General features: G+C 44.6%; 1 protein-coding gene across 1 annotated transcript; it reads right to left on the reverse strand.

Annotated features, from left to right (window-relative positions):
- Positions 1-423: 423 nt before the first annotated feature.
- gpx4 (glutathione peroxidase 4) lies at positions 424-16,901 on the reverse strand. The gene is made up of 7 exons (XM_033046550.1): positions 16,826-16,901; positions 8,230-8,324; positions 6,111-6,255; positions 3,077-3,228; positions 2,175-2,199; positions 1,994-2,053; positions 424-709 (listed from the first exon to the last, which is right to left on the reverse strand). Exons 1-7 carry the CDS (start codon positions 16,898-16,900, stop codon positions 677-679), a joined length of 585 nt encoding a protein of 194 aa, XP_032902441.1. The 5' UTR covers position 16,901; the 3' UTR covers positions 424-676.
- Between the last annotated feature and the right edge of the window lie 5,590 nt (positions 16,902-22,491).

A 22,491-nucleotide genomic window follows, 5' to 3' on the forward strand; every position in this document is an offset into this window, starting at 1 on the left:
CGTTCCCCCCCCCCCCCCTCCCCAATTCCACATTTATCTAAATTAAACTCAATTTGCCATTCCTCAGCCCACTTGCCCAGCTGATCAAGATCCAACTACAATTCTTCATCATCTTCAGTGTTGTCTACAAACTTATTAATCATGCCTTGTACATTCTCATCCAAATTAATATATATGACAAATAGCAATAGGTTTAACACCCATCCCTGAGGCACACCTCTTGTCACAACCTTCCATCACCACTCTCTGCTTCTTACCATGAGGCCAACTACACAATAAGGCTGACAAAATCCAAATAGGGTTGTGGGAAGAGATTTGGGATGTGACGCAGCATTGAGTAAAGAATTCTGATTTCAATGAAAGTGCAAAGAAAACATATGAAATACTATTGTCAAATGTGATCAAGACAATGAACTTCAAAGATTGCTTGAGTGTTATGATTTATTGCCATTATTAAGGAATTCAACAGTGTAAGGTAGTTCTGTACAATTATCATTGTTAATGGAATATACAGCAGAGATTTGCCAAGAAACTCAATGTGTTCAGAATTTCTTCCTGGATGCACGCATCATCAGGTCCACTGTCCCTGCAGCAGGTTTGCCAGCAGACCATCATTGGCCAGGATTAAAAATTCACCACATCGAGTTCAAATTCCATCAACCATTTCCACTGGTTTTTATAAATATTTAGGAAGATCCTTTTCAATCACCTGTTTGAACCAAAATTGTAGGATGTTACATTCGCTCAGGACTTGTTTGATCATTCTCATTACTAGGTTACAACATCTTCCACACTCTGACACATAACTTCCAAGGGAAGTTTTTACTATAAGATTATTTTCCAAAGATCACCGAAACCATTTCACCAATTGGTTCAGGTGGATAAAATGTTCAAGAAGGAACTGCAGATGCTGGAAAATCGAAGGTAGACAAAATTGCTGGAGAAACTCAGCGGGTACGGCAGCATCTATGAAGTGAAGGAAATAGGCAACGTTTCGGGCCGAAACCCTTCTTCAGACTGATGCAGGGGGGGGGGGGAAGGAAGAAGAAAGGAAGAGGAGGAGCCAGAGGGCCGAGGGAGAGCTGAGAATGGGGGGGGCAGCAAGGGCTACCGGAAATTGGAGGTCAATGTTCAGGCCACTGGGATGCAGACTGCCCAAGTGGAAGATGAGGTGCTGCTCCTCCAATTTCCGGTGCTCACTCTGACAATGGAGGAGGCCCAGGACAGAAAGGTCAGATTTGGAATGGGAGGAGGAGTTGAAGTGGATAATCTACTTCCCCTGGCACTGAAGGCCAATGCCATTTATAAATGCATCAACCTCATTTACTGGGCTCTCCAAAGGTGGCAGCGTCATTGGGGCTGTCTCCTTCTTTACCGTTTGTTCACGATTTGTGGGATCACCGAGTAGTCTACAGCCTGCACATCGCCATGTATCACAGCCACATCATTGCAGTTCCCATTCTCAACTGTACAATATCATTAACCCAGACGATTACAAGTTAAGTACCATGCCACTTCTCACGGCACTTCATGGAGTCGCCATTTAAAGGTGCTGGACCTGATCTAAACTTGTCATTTGCCACAAAATGGAGAATGTACTCAGGCGAAGACAAGATTGAGTCCTCACAAGGACATAGTATTGGGAGCGACCGTCTGAATCAGGCAGATCCTTCTGCTACAGCTGTTAGCTACGTTTCTAAGTTAGCTGGGACTATTCATCATTACTACAGAACTAGTCTTCATAAGCATTAAACCATCCACTTTGGGCAATACTTTAGTGATAGTGATCAGGAACACTGGTCTGGGTGGTCAGAAAGGGGCACAGTACAAAAGGTCAGGTATATTCCAACTCGTACATTGAGCAGGCTTTAATTATAGTTGTTACTTTAAAGCATTCCATCTGTTTGGACAGAGCAGTCAGTGGGTGTTGTGTACACCAAAAAGGTGGTGTACTATGCATTTTCCATGAAGAACTTAGTTTAAATGTACTTACCAAAGGATCATCCATTGGAGAATACCGCTTGACAACTTGCCCTTCTTTGTTAATAAGAAACTAGAAATAAAGAGAAGTCACTCGGTCACCTAAGACCATCATCACTACAAAACTGTGTAAAATGTTCAGTATTAATATCAAGAATTGTTTATTGTAACTTCTGCACTCACACACCACATACCTTGGTGAAGTTCCATTTGATAGCACTGTGAAGATAAAAATGGGAGATTTTGATTTTCTTGAAAGCATTTCTCATCATTTTAAGTAATTCCATTCATCTTATTTGTCAAATAATCCCAATATTTTAAATATCAACAGTAGCTTCCTTAACTGGAATTAGAAATGTAGCTTTCACTTGTGCATAACATCATAAGCCACCACCACCGTGGTATTTTGAATCCGAAGTCTTATAGGAAAAGAACAATGCACCAGACTATGGGCAGAGTTTTTCTAATCCCACTCTCCCCAGTAAAAAGGCATCGGCTACTAACATTATCCTAGCCCTCACATTGGTGAAGCCACATTTAGAATATTGTGTTCAGTTTTGGTCACTGGAAAGATCGTAAAGAGGATATTAAGCTGCAAAGGGTGCGGGGAAGATTTACGAGGATGTTTCCAGGATGCGAGGTCCTGAGCTATAAGGAGAGGTTGCGCATGCTGGAACTTTATTCCTTGGAGTGCAGGGCTGATCTGAGAGGTGTACAAGATCATGAGACAGTATAAATGCATAGTGTCTTTCACCCAGAGAAGCAGAATCAAGAACCAGAGGACAGGTATGGGGAGGAGTGAAAGATTTAATGGGAACCCGAGGGACAACTTTTTTCTTTACACGCAAAAGGTATAGGTATACGGAACGAGCAGCCAGTGGAGGTAGTTGTGGCAGGCGTTATCACAACATTTAAAAAACATTTAGACATTTGGATAGGATAGGTTTAGAGGGATATAGGACAAATGCAGGCAGGTGGGGCCACTGTAGATGGGGCATATTAGTGAACATGGGCAAATTGGGCTGAAGGGCCTGAATCTACGCCGTATGACTGACTCCTCCAAACTGAATCTTGTCACTTTAAAATGGATACATACTTCCCTAGAAGCCCTTTTCCTTTTGGCTGTTCCTTCATCCACTTCCAGAGAGGGGAAGCACTGTCTCCATTCACATCAATCTTGCTGAACATGTTGAACTTTACGTGAAATTTATCTGCAAATTCTTTGATTTGTCCCTCATCTCCAGGCTCCTGTAAACAGGATTCACATTAGTTCCAACAACATTTGACATTTTCATTCTATGCAGTTTTCTAAACAAACTGTAAAATTGAAATTCAGTCTTTTGATTTTAATGTTTACATTAGGATTTGCTGAATTTCAAGGCATCTCTATGTCTAGTCATTTGTGATAGAATTGGTCTGAATGACTTGGTCTATATGGTCAAAGCTAATACTCAAATGTGACAAGTCATAAAACCATGAATTTCCATGAAAAGTTGGAAATCCAGAGATTTGAATTGAGGCATTTTTTTAAGCCCAGTTTGTAGTTATGAAAGATCAGCATCCTTCAATCCATCAGGAAAACGCATTTAAGTACAGGTGCACAACCTTTTATCCGAAGATCCAAATAACGAAAACCTCCGAATAGCGGACATTTTTTCGGTCCTTGAAGAAAGGTCCTTGAAGACGTTCAACGAGGGCGGCCCGCAGAGGTGACAGCGGAACCTCCGGTCGGTCCTCGAAGAAAGGGGAACTAAATCCCCATTCATAAAAGAGAAGGTGAGGGTATATTGCGCGGGAGGGTTAATAATTGACAATCTGCTGCTGCCTGCCCGCTGAGTTAAAAAGTTCCCACGGTAGACTCCCGATACACAGTGTATCGTGAGTCTTGCGTGGGAACTTTTTAACTCAGCGGGCAGGCAGCAGCAGATTGTCGCTCCCTTCAGTTTCACCTCACCTACACCCCTCTGCTTCCCGGCCATGTGTGTGACCCCTTCCCTCCCCTCTCCAGCTCCCCGCCCATTGCACCGGTGCGGGGGCTTTGCACTGACTTCACGTCGGCGATGCCTGCAGGTCAGTGCCAGTCACCGGAGACGTCAGGACCAACGGGACACCGACCCCCAGGCCCACTGCAAGCACGGAGATCCCAGAGACCCACAGCCAGCAGCAGCCCAGCCCCGTTCCAACTCCAGAGGAACACGCTCCCCGTAGGGACAGAAGCTGATGGTGTGCAAGGTACGTCTTGTTCTTGGGGTTGCGGATTAGGGGGCGCAGCTCGGGCTGTGACGTCTCCGGCCACCCCCGTGTACAGGAGCTGAGACTGGGAACTGTGGGGTTGTTTGCAGTTGCAGAGGGAGGGGGCAAGGGCGGTACAGTTCCCACTCAGCTCCAGTCCAGGGGGGTGGCCGGAGATGTCAGGACCAACGGGACACCAACTGCAAGCACGGAGATCCCAGCGACTCACAGCCAGCAGCAACTCTAGCCCAGCCCCGCTCCAACTCCAGAGGAACCCGGGTTGCGGATGAGGGGGCGCAGCTTGGGCTGTGGGCGAACTGCCACTTGTCGCTGTAGCGGCCCATCGGGGAGCGGGTTCCTGTTGGTCCTGACGTCTCCGGCCACCCCCCTGGACAGGATCTGAGAGACGTCAGGACCACCAGAAGCCGCTCCCCGATGGGCCGCTACGGCGACAAGTGGCAGTTCGCCCACAGCCCGAGCTGCTCCCCCTCATCGGGACACCGACCCCCAGGCCCACTGCAAGCACGGAGATCCCAGATCAGCAACTCCAGCCCAGCCCCGCTCCAACTCCAGAGGAACACGCTCCCCGTAGGGGCAGAAGCTGATGGTGTGCAAGGTACGTCTTGTTCTTGGGGTGGCGCAGCTCGGGCTGTGGGCGAACTGCCACTTGTCGCCGTAGCGGCCCATCGGGGAGCGGATTCCTCTGGAGTTGGAGGGACAGGGAGACACAGCGGCTTTTGAGAATGGTGGCCAATCACTTCCAAAGTTCTGCCCACACAGTCAGTACACCTCTCCTACACTTGTCTCCCGCACTAAGATCATCTCGCAGAGAATGATCCCAGCCTAACCCTCCCTATTCTCTCCTATTCTGCAAGAAAAAACTACATTGAAGACTCAAACTCGTGATCGAGTAACTGCTGGGATCGAGGCGCAAACTTGCGACCTTGCGGATATGAGCCGAGCACTCTACCACTGAGCCAGCCGTTAAAATCTACGCTAAAAATCTCCAATCCGAAAGCCGAAAAATTCCGAATTACGAAAAGTGTCTGGTCCCAAGGCTTTCGGATAAAAGGTTGTGCACCTGTACAAGGATGTAACAAATGTACAAGCAGTTTTACGAGGATGTTGCCAGGTTCAAGGGCCTGAGCAATAGGGAGCGGTTGAGCAGACTAGGACTCTATTCCTTGGAGCACAGGGGGATGAGGGGAGACCTTATAGAAGTGTACAAAATCATGAGAGAAATAAATCGGGTAAACACACGAGTCTCTCATAGGGGAATCGAGAACCAGAGAACATAGGTTAATAATAATAATAATAATAATAATATCTTTTATTGTCATTGCACATAAGCGCAACGAGATTTGGTATGTAGCTTCCATCCGATGTCATAACTTAAATAACTAATAAAATTTAGATTTAGATACCCCGAGAACATGGTTTGTAAAAAGAGCATTACAACAGTAAAATAGTCAAAACTGTTCAAACAGGCTAAAGTGCAGATGTGTCTGTGTGACGTGACCATCCGAGGGAGACAGTCCATGGGGGGTCGGGGGCACTCAGCAGGGCCGTGAGGGGGTTGAGGTCAAACATTAAGGTGAGGGGGGAAAGATTTAATGGGAACCCAAGGGGTGACTTTTTTTTTTTACATAAAGGGTGGTGGCTGCATGAAATGAGCTGCCAGAGGATGCAGTTGAGGCAGGTATTATCGCAACATTTAAGAAATATTTAGACAGTTACATGGATAGGATAGGTTTAGAGCAATATGGGCCAAACACAGGCAGGTAGGACTAGTGTAGATGGGACATGATGATAGGTGTGAGCAAGTTAGGCCTATCGTGACGTTGTACGACTCTTATGACAAGAAACAAGCAAGATTGCTGCAGTTTCCCAGAGCTTACCTGCTTGCCAAACTGATTGCAAGGAAAAGCCAAAATCCGTAAATCTTTCTCAGAGTACTGAGTGTAAAGCTGAGTAAACTGAGTGTAATTTACGGAGGACTTTCCTCATTTGGAGGCTACATTTGTGATGATGCAGACAAATCCCCTAAAACAGAAAAAGAGACAGATTTTAAAAGACCACTTTTTTTGGGGTGGGAAGTGCAGCGAGAAGAGTCAACAGAAATATACTGTGAACTACATTCCAGGGCAGTTATCATATAAATCATTACATGTTACAAGCTGGCAAACACAAAGACCAGCCAAAACAATTTTGCAATCTCAAGAAACCCAAGGTCAGAGCTAAAGCGCCAAAAGAAAATCTGGCTTGTTAAAACTTGCTCAAAGATTTTGAGATCCAACCGGTTTGAAAGCTAAATAAACTTGTAACAACACTATGTAGTAAGAGTATACAACGTCTCATAACTTCCTTGTATTAAAGCAAGCATGCTGTATGGTTTTAAAGAAGCCTCGACTATTTATCGTGATAACTTCAAAGATTTTTGGAAGTGAACCCAGAGGTCTGAATATCCCTACAATCACTAAAGATCCTACCTTTTAGACTTTTGTATTCGTACTTCCAGTATATACTGCATTACATTTATGAAGAGAAGGAATGGGTGACGTTTCGGGTCTAGACCCTTCTTCAGACATTCCTTCCCTCCCGAGATGCTGCCTGTCCCGCTGAGTTACTCCAGATTTTTGTGCCTATCTTCAGTTTAAACCAGCATCTGCAGTTCCTTCCTACGCATTACATTTATTCTCTGCATTACCGCTCCTTCCACCAGACTTTCTCCTGGTCTGTCTCCACCCTCTTGGACAGGAGTTCAATTGTTCAAGATTGCTCCCGATGTTGGGGAAGTCCAGGACAAGGGGTCACAGCTTAAGGATAAGGGGGAAATCCTTTAAAACCGAGATGAGAAGAACTTTTTTCACACAGAGAGTGGTGAATCTCTGGAACTCCCTGCCACAGAGGGTAGTCGAGGCCAGTTCATTGGCTATATTTAAGAGGGAGTTAGATGTGGCCCTTGTGGCTAAGGGGATCAGAGGGTATGGAGAGAAGGCAGGTATGGGATACTGAGTTGGATGATCAGCCATGATCATATTGAATGGCGGTGCAGGCTCGAAGGGCCGAATGGCCTACTCCTGCACCTAATTTCTATGTTTCTATGTTTCCTTTCGGACCCACATACACAATTGATGCCTTTCTGATCCACGCCGCATCTTCTCAAATACTCCCTTTGGGATTTGTGTACACGAAAGATTTCAAAGCAGCTGAAACATTCAGCCTTCAAGAACTTAAAACAATGAATGTTTACAGACCAGCTAGCTTGTTTATGGGCCAGAGGTTCGACAGGATCATTAATTCTAAACTGATTACAGTTTATCATGAAAAACTCCACTCACTGTTAACATTCCTACATGAAGGAGAGAGCAGTGTAGGGAGCAAGAGGGATCCGCCCGTCTCATTTCATTGCAAAACATCTGGCAAGAGAAGACTATGGTTGCGATCCCATCAAAAAACCCACAGTAGCTTTAAAAGATTGCCTTTTTCTGTCATGTGCAAGCCCAAAGTAGGATGAGTTCGTGGAAAATTGCATTAGTTCGGGGACCTGCAAATCATTCATCACACCAGCCATTTTAGATGGGGCAATTACAGTTCAAGTTTCCTTGCCCTCTCACATATTTCATGTTCTAACGTGTCTGACAACAACTTTGGAGACTACTGTTTAGGCCAAAGGAGTCAATGCCAGCTCCCAGGAGAACAATCCCATTCTTCCTTTAACTTCCCTTATTCCATGAAATTTACTCCCCCACGCACACCCATCGGATCCCCTTTGATTCCTTTTGGTGTTAATCTCCTCTGATGGGGCAATTTGCTCATCAGTACATCTTTGGAATATGGGAGGAAATCAGCTTTGCACAGACAGCAGTGAGGTTTGGATTGAACGCAGGTTCCTGGAGTGGAGGCAGCAACACAACTGCCTTGGTACAGATATTCAAACAGAAATGTGAAGCAAATATTACTGGATGTTCAGAACAGCCTATTAATTAGGATTGCGATACTGAACAACAAACTCACCTATATTTTTCCAGAGAGACTTCATTGCCATCGATGTCTTTGGCATTAAACTCATAAATGTTTTTGGCCTTATGCCAATCTTTTGGCTGTGCACTCTGCAAGAGATTTAGAATTTTAAAACATTAAAACGTACATGTCAAAACATATAACCCATTTCAATTCAGAGATGGACAGCATGGAACAGGCCCTTCAGCCCAAATCATCCTTGCCAACTAAGATGCTAGTCTTTGCAAATCGTATTTCCCTGCATTCCTCCAAACCTTTATATCAACGTATCTGTCCCAATTTATTTTAAGTATAGTAATATATAGTAATAGTCCCCTACTGCTTCATCTGGTAGCTTGTTCCATACACCCACCACTTCTATTTGAAACCTCTCAAGTCACATCTCAGTAAATCGAATCACTCCTTGTAACTCGAGTCCACCCGGGCAGGCAACATTCCTGCAAATCTTTCCTGCGACATCTCTACCTTAATCGCATCCTTTGTTAGCCACATTTTAATACTAGTTACTATTTTTGAATATGAATATGGATCGAGTCAGCACCAACACTGGAGTTAAAATTCAAAACGTTTGATCTTTCCCAGTTTGGAGCTGACTAGCTGACGGCAAGGCAGCGAAAGCAGTTGTTGGGAATTTCTGGAAAGCCGCATGTTGAATAATCAGCAACTCCTTAACAATATTCAGTACCCTGGCCACTGCTCTTTACCCCTCACTGTTCAAAGTCTAAATACCCTCCAAGTAAACCACCAACATGCTCAAACTTCATTCCATTCCGTACATTACACTGGTTTAGACATGGGACAAACAGCACGGAAGCAGGCCCTTCAGCCCAGTGTCCGCCCCGACCAGTGATCACCCCGTACACTAGCACTATCCTACACAGCAGAGAGAGTTTACAACTTTACCAAAGCCTATAAACCTACAACCCTGTACATCGTTGGAGTGTGGGAGGAAACCAGAGCACCTGGAAAAAAAAATCTGTGTGGTTTACAGGGTGTTCTCCATAATATGGAGAGCAAAAGCAGATTAGGCGACCTCTTTGTGGTGGCACTGTTCAGTCCACAAGCTTATAGTCTCTCACCACAAACTCTACAGTCCCCATCTATAACCTTACCTCTCACTCCCCCCCCCCTCCCCATCCTACACTTCCACAGCCCTGGGTCCCACACATTGCACCTTATCCTTTGACCAATCATACTGCAACATTCAATACTCAATGTGGTCAGTCTTCACAAACCCACTCACATTTTAAAACTATTTCCTTGCACTATCATCCCTCTGCTCGTTTAACCCTTTTGCACACATTTTCTTTCCTTGCTCTACACTTACATCTTCCAGTTCTAATGAAAAGTCACTGATCTGAACAGTCCCCCTCCCTCCCACTCACTGTTTTCCTTCATTCATCCTTGCTCAACCATCTGAAAGTATTTTAATAGAAATGTACAAAGGTCAGTCTTTCACAAGCCACTGACTCGGCTCATTATAAAATCAAGGATCAAAGGTCAGTATGTGACCAGGACAGTAACAGAGGAATTATTCTTGGGCCATTGATGTTTTCACTTCAAACCCCAAATACCATTTAATCTCTGTTAGACTAAATTTACGTTTAGATTACAAATAGAAATTTCAAAGACTTGCAGGTTTTGTAGGTTAAATGGCTTCTGTAAATTGTGCCTAATGTGTAGGACGTAGAACTAATGTATAGATGATCGATGGTTGCCGTGGTCTCGGTGGGATGGAGCTTGCTTACACGCTGTTTCCCCAAACTCTACTAAAAGGCTAACTTTTAAAGTGACTGCAGTTCAATTACTTTCCTGCACAGAGGCACATCCATATTACTTTAACTTAGGTCAACCAATTCACCAAATTGAAGTCTTGCTGCGATCAGCTTTATCAAGCAATCACTTCCTTCAAATGAGGGCAAAAGCTAAAACTCAAAAAAACTTGGATTTTAATCCTTGGCATTTGTTGGAGATAACACATTTTAGATTGTTGTAATTTACACTGTACAGCTCCACTCCTAGTTAAAAGGGTTTAGTTGCTAAAGAACAGCTCCACTCCTAGTTAAAAGGGTTTAGTTGCTAAAGAACCCGTCATCGTGTGAAAATCAGTGGCCATTGACGATGAGAAAATAAATCAGAAGCCAGTCTATCTCCTCCCACAAAAATGCAGGGGATCAAAAGCTCTTGTTTTACAGTCCAAAGCACGTCATTGATGGTAGAGCACCAGTCAGTCCGATTTCCCTTCCCTCATTTGCAACAGCTCATTTATTGCAGATTCCACCCAATTAACCTGGTCAAAGACCAACTTATTTATGGAGCTACATTTGAAAGATGTGTCCAACCGCATGTCCCACCCTTGTAACAAATCCGAACTTTGATACGCAACATATGAACTGGAACTTTGTGGTGTCAGAGATTTGTTAAGTAAATGTCCAGTAAGAACCGATGGGAAATGCTGCTGTTTCAGTTTAGATAGACACAGCGTGGAAACGGGCTATTTGGCCCATGGAGACCACACCCAGCATCGATCACACTTTCACACTAGTTCGATGTTATCACACTTTCGCAAAACTCCCTAAACATTAGGAACAATTTTGTTCCAATTAACCCTTAACTTTCTGTATCAACCTCTCCCCTGACTAAGTCTGAGGGTCTCGACCCAAAACATCACCCATTCCTTCTATCCAGAAATGTTGCCTGTCCCGCAGAGTCACTCCAACATTTTGTGTCTATCTTTGGTGTAAACCAGCAGTTCCCGGAGTCCAGCGATATGAATATTATTTTCTCTAACTTCAAGTAACCACTGAATTCCCTCTTCAATTTCCCGACAGGGTTGAACTGTAACGACCAGGTTCAGGAACAGCTTCTTCCCTAGTGCCATCAGGCTATTAAACACCTCAACAAATAAGCTCTGAATTACAACAGACTATTATTATTATTATTATTGCACTATATTTATTTATTGAATATGTGTGCATGTGTGTATATATACACACATTGAACTTTTTTTTCTCCCGTTATATACTATGTTTACATATTTGCAAGAATTTCATTGTCCTATCTGGGAGATATAATAATAGAACATTCTTGAATAGAGTGTTATCGTAGCATATCCCTCCCCCACCCAAGTCTTTTGTTCTCACCTAGCTACAGCTAACAATGATCTGGTTCCTTTATCATTGTTACATGTTTGCATATCTTTCATTCAATTGTTTATTATCTCTCTCTACATCATCGTCTATATCTCTCATTCCCGTTTCCCTTGACTTTCAGTCTACAGAAGGATCTCGACCCAAAACGTCACCCATTCCTTCTCTTCGGACACACTGAGTTACTCCATCTTTTGTGTTTATTTTCGGTTTAAACCAGCATCTGCACTTCCTTCCTACACAACCTACAAACTCACATGGCTTTGGGATGTGGGAGGGAATTGGAGCAGCCACAGGGAGAATGCGGAAACGCCACACAAACAGCACCTGAGGTCAGGATCAAACACGGATCGCTGGCGCCATGAAATAACAGGTTTAGCAGCTGCATCACAGTGACGTCCTGTTCTGGTGCTTGGTGCAATAAAATGCAACACTTATTTTGCAGATTTATACCCATAGATAATGTTTTCAAAACACCAAAAACTGGCACATCAGATCAAATGTATTTTAGAATGCGTGTCTCGGGAGTGGACCCTTGGGAGCAGCCCCTAAACCTTGCTCTGCCTTGAATAAGATCACAACTAATCTGATTGGACTCCTTTCCTGCCTGTTCCTGTTTATCCACAATTCTCTTTTGCCACTCCATCTTCAATTTAAATATGTTCAATGGCAATCTCCACAGCTGGGCATAAAGAATTCCTCTGTCTCCATCTTACAGAAGCACGGGGCAAGGAACACCAACAAAATCTTGCGTGGATGGGATGAAATGCAATCTTTATTTCAATTACACAGGTGCCCTGTTAACTCGCAGAAGAATTTAATTGATCATTTACACAGAAAAGCTATTGCATATGATAATCAGTGGGACACTAATGAGATTAGGGTTTAACTTGTAATTTGTGGTGACTTGGGAACAAAAAAGTTGAAGATCTACATAATTCTTCAGTCAGCCACCCACATTCTACAGTACAAAATGTTTACAAGTTAATAATCAAACAGTGTGCAGATCTCAGACAGAACCATGATGCCAGTCTAATCTCCCAATGCTGTACTTGCAAAGCTACAGCAGGAAATTCTTCTCTACATAGAAACATAGAAATTAGGTGCAGGAGTAGGCCATTCGGCCCTTCGAGCCTGCACCGCCATTCAATATGATCATGGCTGATCATCCAACTCAGTATCCCGTACCTGCCTTCTCTCCATACCCTCTGATCCCCTTAGCCACAAGGGCCACATCTAACTCCCTCTTAAATATAGCCAATGAACTGGCCTCGACTACCCTCTGTGGCAGAGAGTTCCAGAGATTCACCACTCTCTGTGTGAAAAAAGTTCTTCTCATCTCGGTTGTAAAGGATTTCCCCCTTATCCTTAAGCTGTGACCCCTTGTCCTGGACTTCCCCAACATCGGGAGCAATCTTCCTGCATCTAGCCTGTCCAACCCCTTAAGAATTTTATAAGTTTCTATAAGATCCCCTCTCAATCTCCTAAATTCTAGAGAGTATAAACCAAGTCTATCCAGTCTTTCTTCATAAGACAGTCCTGACATCCCAGGAATCAGTCTGGTGAACCTTCTCTGCACTCCCTCTAGGGCAATAATGTCCTTCCTCAGATTTGGAGACCAAAACTGTACGCAATACTCCAGGTGTGGTCTCACCAAGACCCTGTACAACTGCAGTAGAACGTCCCTGCTCCTATACTCAAATCCTTTTGCTATGAAAGCTAACATACCATTCGCTTTCTTCACTGCCTGCTGCACCTGCATGCCTACTTTCAATGACTGGTGTACCATGACACCCAGGTCTCGCTGCATCTCCCCTTTTCCTAGTCTCTAGAAGACAAGCCAGTTGATCCACTGGGTCTGTGTAAGAATAAGGCTGAGTAGATCACACCTTACTTGCCACTTTCAGGGAGCCATGCACCCGTCCATGAAAGTAAATCCGAGCTTGCGAACATCATGCTCGGGGGCGAAGTAGAGGATTTTTAAAATGAGCCACTGGATTTTCTCATTGAGAGGCACAGCAGTCAACACAGAGGAAAGGTATAGCGGAGCAGCATATTGGCAGAAGCCATGGTGGCGTGCAGTGCTTTGTTGTAAGTGCCGAGGCTTTGGCTCAAGAGACTTTGACGAGGTATCTGAGCAGAGGATGATGTCAGGTTAAGGTACGGTGTGTTGTTTTTTTGTGTATACTTTTTCCTTGGTCATAGTGCAGTAGAGATCATAAGGTCATAAGTGATAGGAGTAGAATTAGGCCATTCGACCCATCAAGTTTACTCTGCCATTCAATCATGGCTGATCTATCTCTCTCTCCTAACCCCATTCTCCTGCCTTCTCCCCATAACCTCTGTCACGGTGGCGCAGCAGTAGAGTTGTTGCCCTACAGCGAATGCAGAGCCGGAGACCCGGGTTTGATCCTGACTACGGGTGCAGTCTATACAAAGTTTGTACATTAAGGGAGTTGTGCCCAAAGTGCAGGCAGAGAGTAGGTGGGTGACTACCAGGAAAGGGAGTAGGCTGAGACTGCAGCAATTCCCTGTTGCCAATCCCCTCAAAAAACAAATCTATACCCTTTTGGATACTATTGATGGGAGTGATCAGTCAGGAGAGAGCAGCAGCGGTCAGGACTGTGGCACTGGGCCTGGGACACATGGAAGAGTGATGGCAGAAAAAGCATTAGTGACAGAAGACTCGTTAGTTTGGGAGGCAGACAGAAGGTTCTGTGGCCATAAACAAGACTCTAGGATGGTGAGATGTCATGCCAGGGTGTCTCCAAGCAGCTGCAGAACAATCTCATGGGGGAGGGGGAGCAGCCAAAAGTGGTTGTGCGCAAATGGCACAGGTACGACGTCCTGACTAGTACGGGTGTCAGAGGTTATGGGGAGAATGGGGTTAAGGAGGGAGAGATAGATCAGCCATGATTGAAAGGCAGAGTAGACTTGATGGGCTGAGTGACCTAATTCTGCTCCTATCACTTATGACCCTATGAAAAAGGGATTGAGTCCCTGCAGAATGAAGATAGGGAGCTAGGCAAATGTTAAAAAGCAGGGACCTTGAGGGTAGTCATCTCTCGATTACTCCCAGTACCACATGTTACTGAGGGTAGGAACAGGTGATGTGCGGGGGAAGATTTTCATTCCAACAAGGTGGATGCCTGGAACACACTGCCAGGGGTGATGGTGGAGGCAAATACAACAGTGGTGTTAAGAGGCTTTTAGATAAGCACATAGATATACAGGTAATGGTAGGATAATGATCATGTGCAGGCCGATGAGGTTAGTTTATCTTGCACAAACATTGTGTGGACCAAAGCGCCTGTTCCTGTGCTGTACCGTTCAATGTACTCCCAAATCCCTCGGTTCAGCAACACCCTTCAGGGCTCCACTATTTATCGTACAGGTTCTGCTCTGGTTTTCCATAGCAACATGCAACACCTCACACTGGTCACAGTTAAATTCCATTTGCCATTCCTCAGCCAACCTTCCCAACTGATCTGGATCTTGTTGTAAACTTAGATATCCTTAATCACTGTCTACTATACCATCGGTTTGTATCATTTGCAAGTTTACTAACAATGCAAACTATTGTCATCCAAATTATCAATGCAGATAAACAACAGTAGACCAAACACTGACCCTTGTGACAGGCCTCCACAACTACCCTTTGGCCCCTTCCACCAAGCTGATTGTATATCAGCCTGGTTAGCTCACTTATTGTATATTCATTTGTTGTGTCGCTGCATTAATGTGCGTGTAAAGCTGCAGCAAGCAAGAATCTAAAGGTATGTCTAATTTGAAGATATTCTCTCCGACGAGAATTCTCTTGCTGCTCCCCCTCTGCGCTCCCTCTCCCAAATCAGTCTCGGCACAAAACGTCACCCATTCCTTCTATCCAGAGATGCTCCCTGCCCCGCTGAGTTACTCCAGCATTTTGTGTCTATATTTGGTTTAAACCAGCATCTGCAGTCCCTTCCCACATGCATTTCATTATTCTGTTCCCAGTACATTAAACACACTTGACAACAATTCAAGTTATTGTCATTTAAATCAAATCAAACTAAACAAACAAGGACATGTTAGGGCAAACTAGAAATATTTGCTGACATCAAAAAAGATCATAAGATGATTATGCAACTACTAACCACTGCTGTTTAATTCCATTTTACAGGATTTGCATAAAACAAAATGTTGCTGACGCTGCCTTATCCCTGCTCATATAAAGGAACACAATTTGCTGTCCTCCAGTCTTCCAACACATCTGAAGAAAGGTCCTGACCCAAAACATCATCCTCCAGTATTCCAGCACCTCAGATGTGGCTAACAAAGATGCAAAAATTCGTCAGGACTTCATCTGTCTCCTCCCTTGCTCCCCAGTGTAATGCGAGATAATCTCATTCAACCCGGCCTGGGGATTTACACTTCCCGTGACAGCCAACGCCCGATTTTAGGATTTAGGATTTAGGATTCACTTAGGACCTCACCTCATAACCGGGCTCCACACATCGATTGGTCCTGAGACCTAATCTATCCCTGGCTTGCATTTTGCTCCTAATGTATTTATGGTGTGAATTAGGATTTTCCTTGCCAAGGATATTTCGTGGCCCCTTTTCCCCTCCTCATTTCTTCGGAAAGAACCCATTTATCTTGAGTACAAAGGGGGCATGAAACCTACAAAAGGGCAGAAAGTGCTGGAGGAACTCAGCATCCCTGCAGAACATGGATGGGTGACGATTCCCTTATTCAAGAAGGGTCTCCACCTAGCTATGTTCTCCAAGGATGTTTGCTGCCTGACCCGCCAGGTTAATGCAGCACTCTGTCCTTTTGTGTATTAACCAGCATCTGCAGTTCTTTATTTCTACATTTTTGACTGGCCCATGAAATATCTTTTGCAACCTGAAGATGCAATATAATAATTAACCTGAGGTTGTGAAGTGATAAACTCTCAGTGTGCAGTAGTCTGCAGTTATTAATCGCAGTGCAATTAAACGCTTGTTCACTTCTGAAACCCAGATATATGCCGAGACCAGTTTCCACGCCCAGTTGCTTCATGCGGCTGGGCCAAAATGAGACTGGCTGAAGCTGCTCCGGGTAGTATGTCCTTGGGCTGCCCGGAGAAGGTCAGCGGCCCCAGCAGCTTGCATTTGCTCAGCAAGTCGTGTCCACATGACCCAGCGAGGCGTGTAGCAGCAGTAGCAGCAGCGCCGGAGCTGGAGCCAGGCCGGGCCGAGGGGAGTCCGCACCTCATCCCCGGGGACCGCACACCCGGCGCCAGCCACCCTCCCCCCGACCTCTCCCGTCCCCCTCCCCGCATCTACCAGCCGCCGGGCGAGCGAGCGAGCGACTGGGAACGACCCGCTTGTGCTCCAGGCAGCAACACATCTCCCTCCCCGATACAGGGGGATGAGGGGCGCGCAGAGAAGAGGGGAGGTTCGGTGGCGTGCACTTACCATTGCTGCCGATCGCACTGCCGATGGAGCCAGGAATAAGACTCGCTTCAGGAAGCCTCGGCCAATACTGAGCATCAAAGATCTTATAGCTCTGCTGTAAGATCTTTGCTGAGCATCGCCGAATATCGCAAAATAAATGAGTCACCATGGGTGGAGTTATCGATCTGGGCCGCCTCCACACCCACCACTGGGAGGGGTTATCGAGCTGAGCCGTCTCCACCAATACAACTTCTCCATCTCATTCCTAGCCAGAACATTTATTATGACAACTCAAATGTAAAAGGATAAAAAGTGGCCCTGCAGTGACATCAAATATAATTACTTTAGTTTAGAGATACAGCACGGAAACAGGCTCTTCGGCCCACAACGACCAGCTATCCCCATACACGAACACTATCCTTACACACGAGGAACAATTTACAATTTTTACCAAAGCCAATTAACCTACAAACCTGTATGTCTTTGGAGTGTGGGTAAAAACCGGAACATCCGAAGAAAAGCCACACAGTCACAGGGAGAACATGCAAACTCTGTACAGATAGCACCCATAGACTGGATTGAACCCAGGTCTCTGGCATTGGAAGGCAGCAACTCTACTGCTGCCCCACTTCAATGACTGCAGATCATGTTTAAAAATGTGACAAAGGAGGTGATGAGAGAAGGGCAGTGACTTTAGATTCTTGGTTCTTGGTCCTCCAAAATATTCCAAATGGAATTTAAACTGGAGGTGGTACCTCATGGTGGTACCCCAACTCCCCCTTCCCCACACCTCTCTCTCCCCCTCCCCTCTGTCCTCCCCCCCCCCCACCCCTCTCTCCTCCCCCTCTCCCTCCCTCTCCTCACCACTCTCCTCCTCCCACCCCATCCTCTCTCCCCCACCTCCTTCCCTCTCTACCCCACCCCCTTCCCTCTCTCCCTCCGCCCCCTTCCCCTACCCCTCTGTCCCTCTTCCACCTCTCCCCCTACCCCTCCCTCCACACTCTCTCCCCTCACCCCCTCCCTCCACACTCTTCCCCCTCCCTCCCCTACTGTTAGAAATATTTTCCCAACAAACGACAGTCACAGAAATTTAGATCCAACTGAATGTTTAATACATGAGAGAGGATCGCACAGAGTACAGGCCTCTGTGGGAGTCTCTCTCCCGAAGCAGTGCCCGAACTCATTCTTTTATACAATGGAGTAAACAAGGATGTATCGCCCACAACTTAATCTCATCATGCAGGGTACAAAGTACAAACCCACAGTCAGCACATTATGTCATCCCAAGATAGACTTTCCCATACATGATTCTTAAAGGTACAGTCCCCCGATAACTTATGGAATGAATTTTTATATAATTTCCCCCCTGTTTATACAATTATCCAACAATTTATTAACAATTTCCAAAAATTCCCCCGTCCCGAACGCATCCCCGGTTTCATCACAACATTGCACTTCTTTTGACTTTATGCAATCTGTTCATCTGCGGGGGTCCGTTCAGGCCATGAAGGTCTCCCTTAGGTCAATGACCACTTCTTCCTCAATTCCTTTCTGAGGAACCAACTTGTACACCATCTGCATTTTGTTTTGTAAGGGCTGTTTCTATTAGTCTGTGAGACAACCCTTGAACATTCCTGTAATCACTATGAAGGATGTTAGTGCAGAAATTACAATATTTTTCCATTTCCCGAACCAGCTTTCTGCCTTTAGTTACATGCAATATTACACATCCCAATTGAATTGGCAACAAAGACCAATGTATTAACAAAGCTCCAAATATCATCTTTTGAGGACCTGTGTAGGAACACTTATACCCAGTTGTGAAGTCCTTGGGGACACGTCAGTGAGGATACATTCAACAGCTTGTATTGCTTTCTCATTTATTCCAAGAATTGATTCTCAGTTATCCAATTTCATACATCAAAGTGTACCTTCCCTTTAGACTCGGGTTAATAACCAGCATTTTATTCCGTATTTTTGTAGAATCTAAGTTACTTATGGATACCATTTTATTTTTTAAAGATCCAGATAGTTTAGAATAAACACAAGCATTGAATGTATTAATTTACCTATAAAGAAGCAATGGTGATAAAATGGTACTGCAAATTTGCATAGATTTCGCGTTTGTGACTCATTTCCACAGGCTGCACTAAACAGAGTCTAGTGATCCAGAGCACGAACTAAGTATTGAAAAATTATTAGATGACAGCAAAATGTTCAAGGCTTGAAAATAAATTAACATTTCAAATTTAAAAAATATTATTTGCACTACAACTAAAACCAATTGTACAACCAGAACAAGTGCAATTTCTTAACTCAAATGCTCTTTTTAATGTTGTTTCATTATATGGTAAGCCCAATAGTGAAACACTGACCCTTAGTTAAGCATTCAAAAAGAAATCCCAAAGAATCTTACAGGACATGCTGCTGCACATTCTTCCATCTTCAGATAAAATGCCTTTTAACTTTCTTTGTTCATTTATGGTCAGCAATATGTTTTCAGCATAGTTTAATCTGCTCTTCCCAAACTTTAGTCAGACAATGCAATATTTTCATGTTAACCAATCTCATCAAACATTCCAGTATTTTATTAGCAGCTTTTTGTGAACTACCCTAGCTCTCTGCTCTAACCACAGTCATAAATGCACCTTCAGTATTCAAGTTGTACTACTCTTCATCTTAAACCAAGAAAAAAATCCTATTTCAAGAAAACCTCAAGTACTATCTTAATTTACACAAGGGTTATAGCTGGGTTCCTCCAAATCATTTTACCCCCATTGTAAAACAAGCTTATCAAATCTACTTGGCGACATTGTTTCACAAATCCTAAAACAATGAAATATACACATATTAGGCTTCAATTTTCTGCTAAGGTTTTCCTGCAACAACGTACATTCAACCTGGCACAGTGCAGACTAAATTTAAGACATGAATGACAATGTACTGTGCAATGAAGCTACACATTAAATCACATGTAGTATTTGCAATATGCCGACATTGCACTTAGATTTTGCAAGATGTAGCTGTACAGGCCAGTTTTTGTTTTTTTTTTTTGTTTTATTCTTCCAAAAATATTCCTGTGAAAAGTCTAAGTTGCAGAGTTCACACTGCCTTGGAATGATGGGGTTGTTGGATGATATCTGTTGCGCTTTGATTATGTTGTTGCTTTTAGCTTTAACAGATGTAGGCAAGAACCCAATTTCAGCATTATTAGGCACCCCTCCAGGGATAAGTTTATCTGATTTTACCTCCCCACCTCCACTTGGCTGTTCTGGAAGAATCCACCGCCCCCACGAATTGCACTTGGATTGGGGGTTGACCAGGACGAATGGGCTTAGCAATCTGTGCGGAGTGCACTCTACTTGCCATGTTCTTTGCTCGCACAGCTTGATTGCTGCGATCCACTTCCTGCTGGTAGCGTTTACGATCTCGAGCTGCATTCTCCTTCGCATCCTTCAATGCGGACTCCAAAGCCTTGACCCTTTCAGCTGTAGCTTGAAGACGTTTCTCCAGTTTTGGAAGCTCACACCGAAGGTCTGCATTGCCTCGTACCAACTGCTTGTGAACCTTGGTGAGCTGTTCAAGGTTGTTTTCAAGAAAGGAGATCTTTTGCTTCTGCGCAGCGCTCCCACCAGTATCGTCAAAATCCATTTCAGCACTCTTTTTGACTCTCGTGGCCAAGTCTTGAACAAAAAGCTTCCTAAGATTATGGAGTGTCTGGAACTCTTTTGCCACAATCTCATCAAGTCCTTTGAGATCCTGACTAGCTTGCTCTCGCCGATCCTGCATAATGGTTAATCCATGTAATTTACGACTTTTCTCCTGATCCACACTTTTTAGCTTTTCATGCTCTACTTGTAGCCGTATGTTTTGAATATTTTGTCCACTATTTGTATCATTCCTCCTGTTGAGACATGGGTTACCCCATGGCTCATTAAACATGTATATTTAAATAGTGATCTTGGTAAGATTAGTTTTCCCTCATCATTCCTCCATAGTCCGTCTTCCCCTCTATTACTTCGGCCAGATAAACTTGTTTGGTTGTGGTTTTTCTACTTTTTGCATTTTCTTCCACATGTACTGCTCAGTCCTTAAATTGCCTTAACCCTCCGGTTCTGTAACCCACCATGTGCTTCTTAATGTACAAGCTTATTTCTGGCCGCATGCCGTTTAATAATTCTATTTTTAGTTGTTGGGCGAATGGTCCGTCATCCACCCACTGGACGGGCGCCACTATCCCGCTATTTGCCTTGAATACTTGACTTAATCTGGCGAAATAGTGGCGCACATCCTCGTCCTTTGTCTGCACACATTCTCTTATTTTATTATAGTCAACCATTTTTCGGTAATGGCTGTTCCATAGCTATTCTCCTTTGTTGGTAAACATTATCATTAGGTTCCCATTCGAAATGCAATCCTGCCGCGTTATGGGGGTTCCAATCCCCTTCTATCAAACACCAATCAAAACCGAACATACTTCGCAAGGCTTGTTCATATTCAACACTATTTAACCGATAACTCACGACCAGGTTTCCAAAATCCCGTTGCCACCTTGTGAAACTCTCTTTGGGGTGTGTTATCCCTTCTACTGCCCTCTTAACATCCTTGAGTGTCCATGCCCGATATACATATACCGGCTGGGCTGCTCCTCCTGGATTAGGCATGGCTATCATTGGCAGGATATTTCCCTCCCCTTCGCCCACTCGGTTAAAGGTCGGGCGAGGCGGGCTCATTAGGGTCCCCATTCCCTCTGTTATTTGTTCCATAAATGGCCCCAATGGTTTAAAATAACTTCCTGACCTGGTGATGCTCGGATTTTGTAAACCTGATATGGGTCCGTGAACTCGGGCCTTCGCGGTCCCAGCTTTGCTCCTTTCTCCCGGTGGCAGGGCCACTCCACCTTCCTGAAAATAGGGAGGGGGGTGGGCACTCGCCATCCCGGTTTTCGCCGGCAAAGGCGCGACGCATTTTGAGGCGGCGATCGATAGAAGACCTCGTTGTCTCCTTTGTGTAGGTAGGCCGTCGTCTGTTCTTTTTTTTCTTTTTCTCCTCCTGCCCGTTCCTCCGTGCTTTGGCTACACCGAGCCAAATTCTCAGAGCTGCGGACTCCGGCTGCGGGAGGCGGCTGATCAGGAGGTCCGGGCCGCTGAGGAGGAGGATGTTCACCGTCGGGGTTCGGCGTCGGCGTTCCACCAGCCCGGCGTGAGGGCCTGAACATCGGGCCACCCGGGGCGGCGACTGCGGGTGCTAGGAAGACCTCGACCACGAGTGAACATCTGGGAAGAACGGAGGGGAGGCTGGCTGGTCTATGGTGCCTTCATCACCTTGGTGCCACTGTGTTATGTTGTGTCGTGGACTTTCAGTGTTTGTGCTTTTTTTTAAATTCTATTTTATTTTTAATATGTTTTATTATTTATTATTATTTTTTATTTTTTATTTTTATGATACTGCCTGTAAGGGAAATTCATTTCGTTGTCTCTAACTGAGACAATGACAATAAATTTGAATACAATACAATACAATACAACACCGAGCCAAATTCGTGCCTGTTGGTAGCCTAATTTATCTTTGTTTATACGTTTCTTAACAGCATCATTCAATATTGCGGACATTAGTTTAGAACAATCGTCTACCAATAATTTACCACTAAACTCATAGTCCCTTTTCCACTAACGTTTACAATTTTT

The sequence above is a fragment of the Amblyraja radiata genome, chromosome 29 (genome assembly GCF_010909765.2).
Source record: "Amblyraja radiata isolate CabotCenter1 chromosome 29, sAmbRad1.1.pri, whole genome shotgun sequence".
NCBI lineage: Eukaryota > Metazoa > Chordata > Chondrichthyes > Rajiformes > Rajidae > Amblyraja > Amblyraja radiata.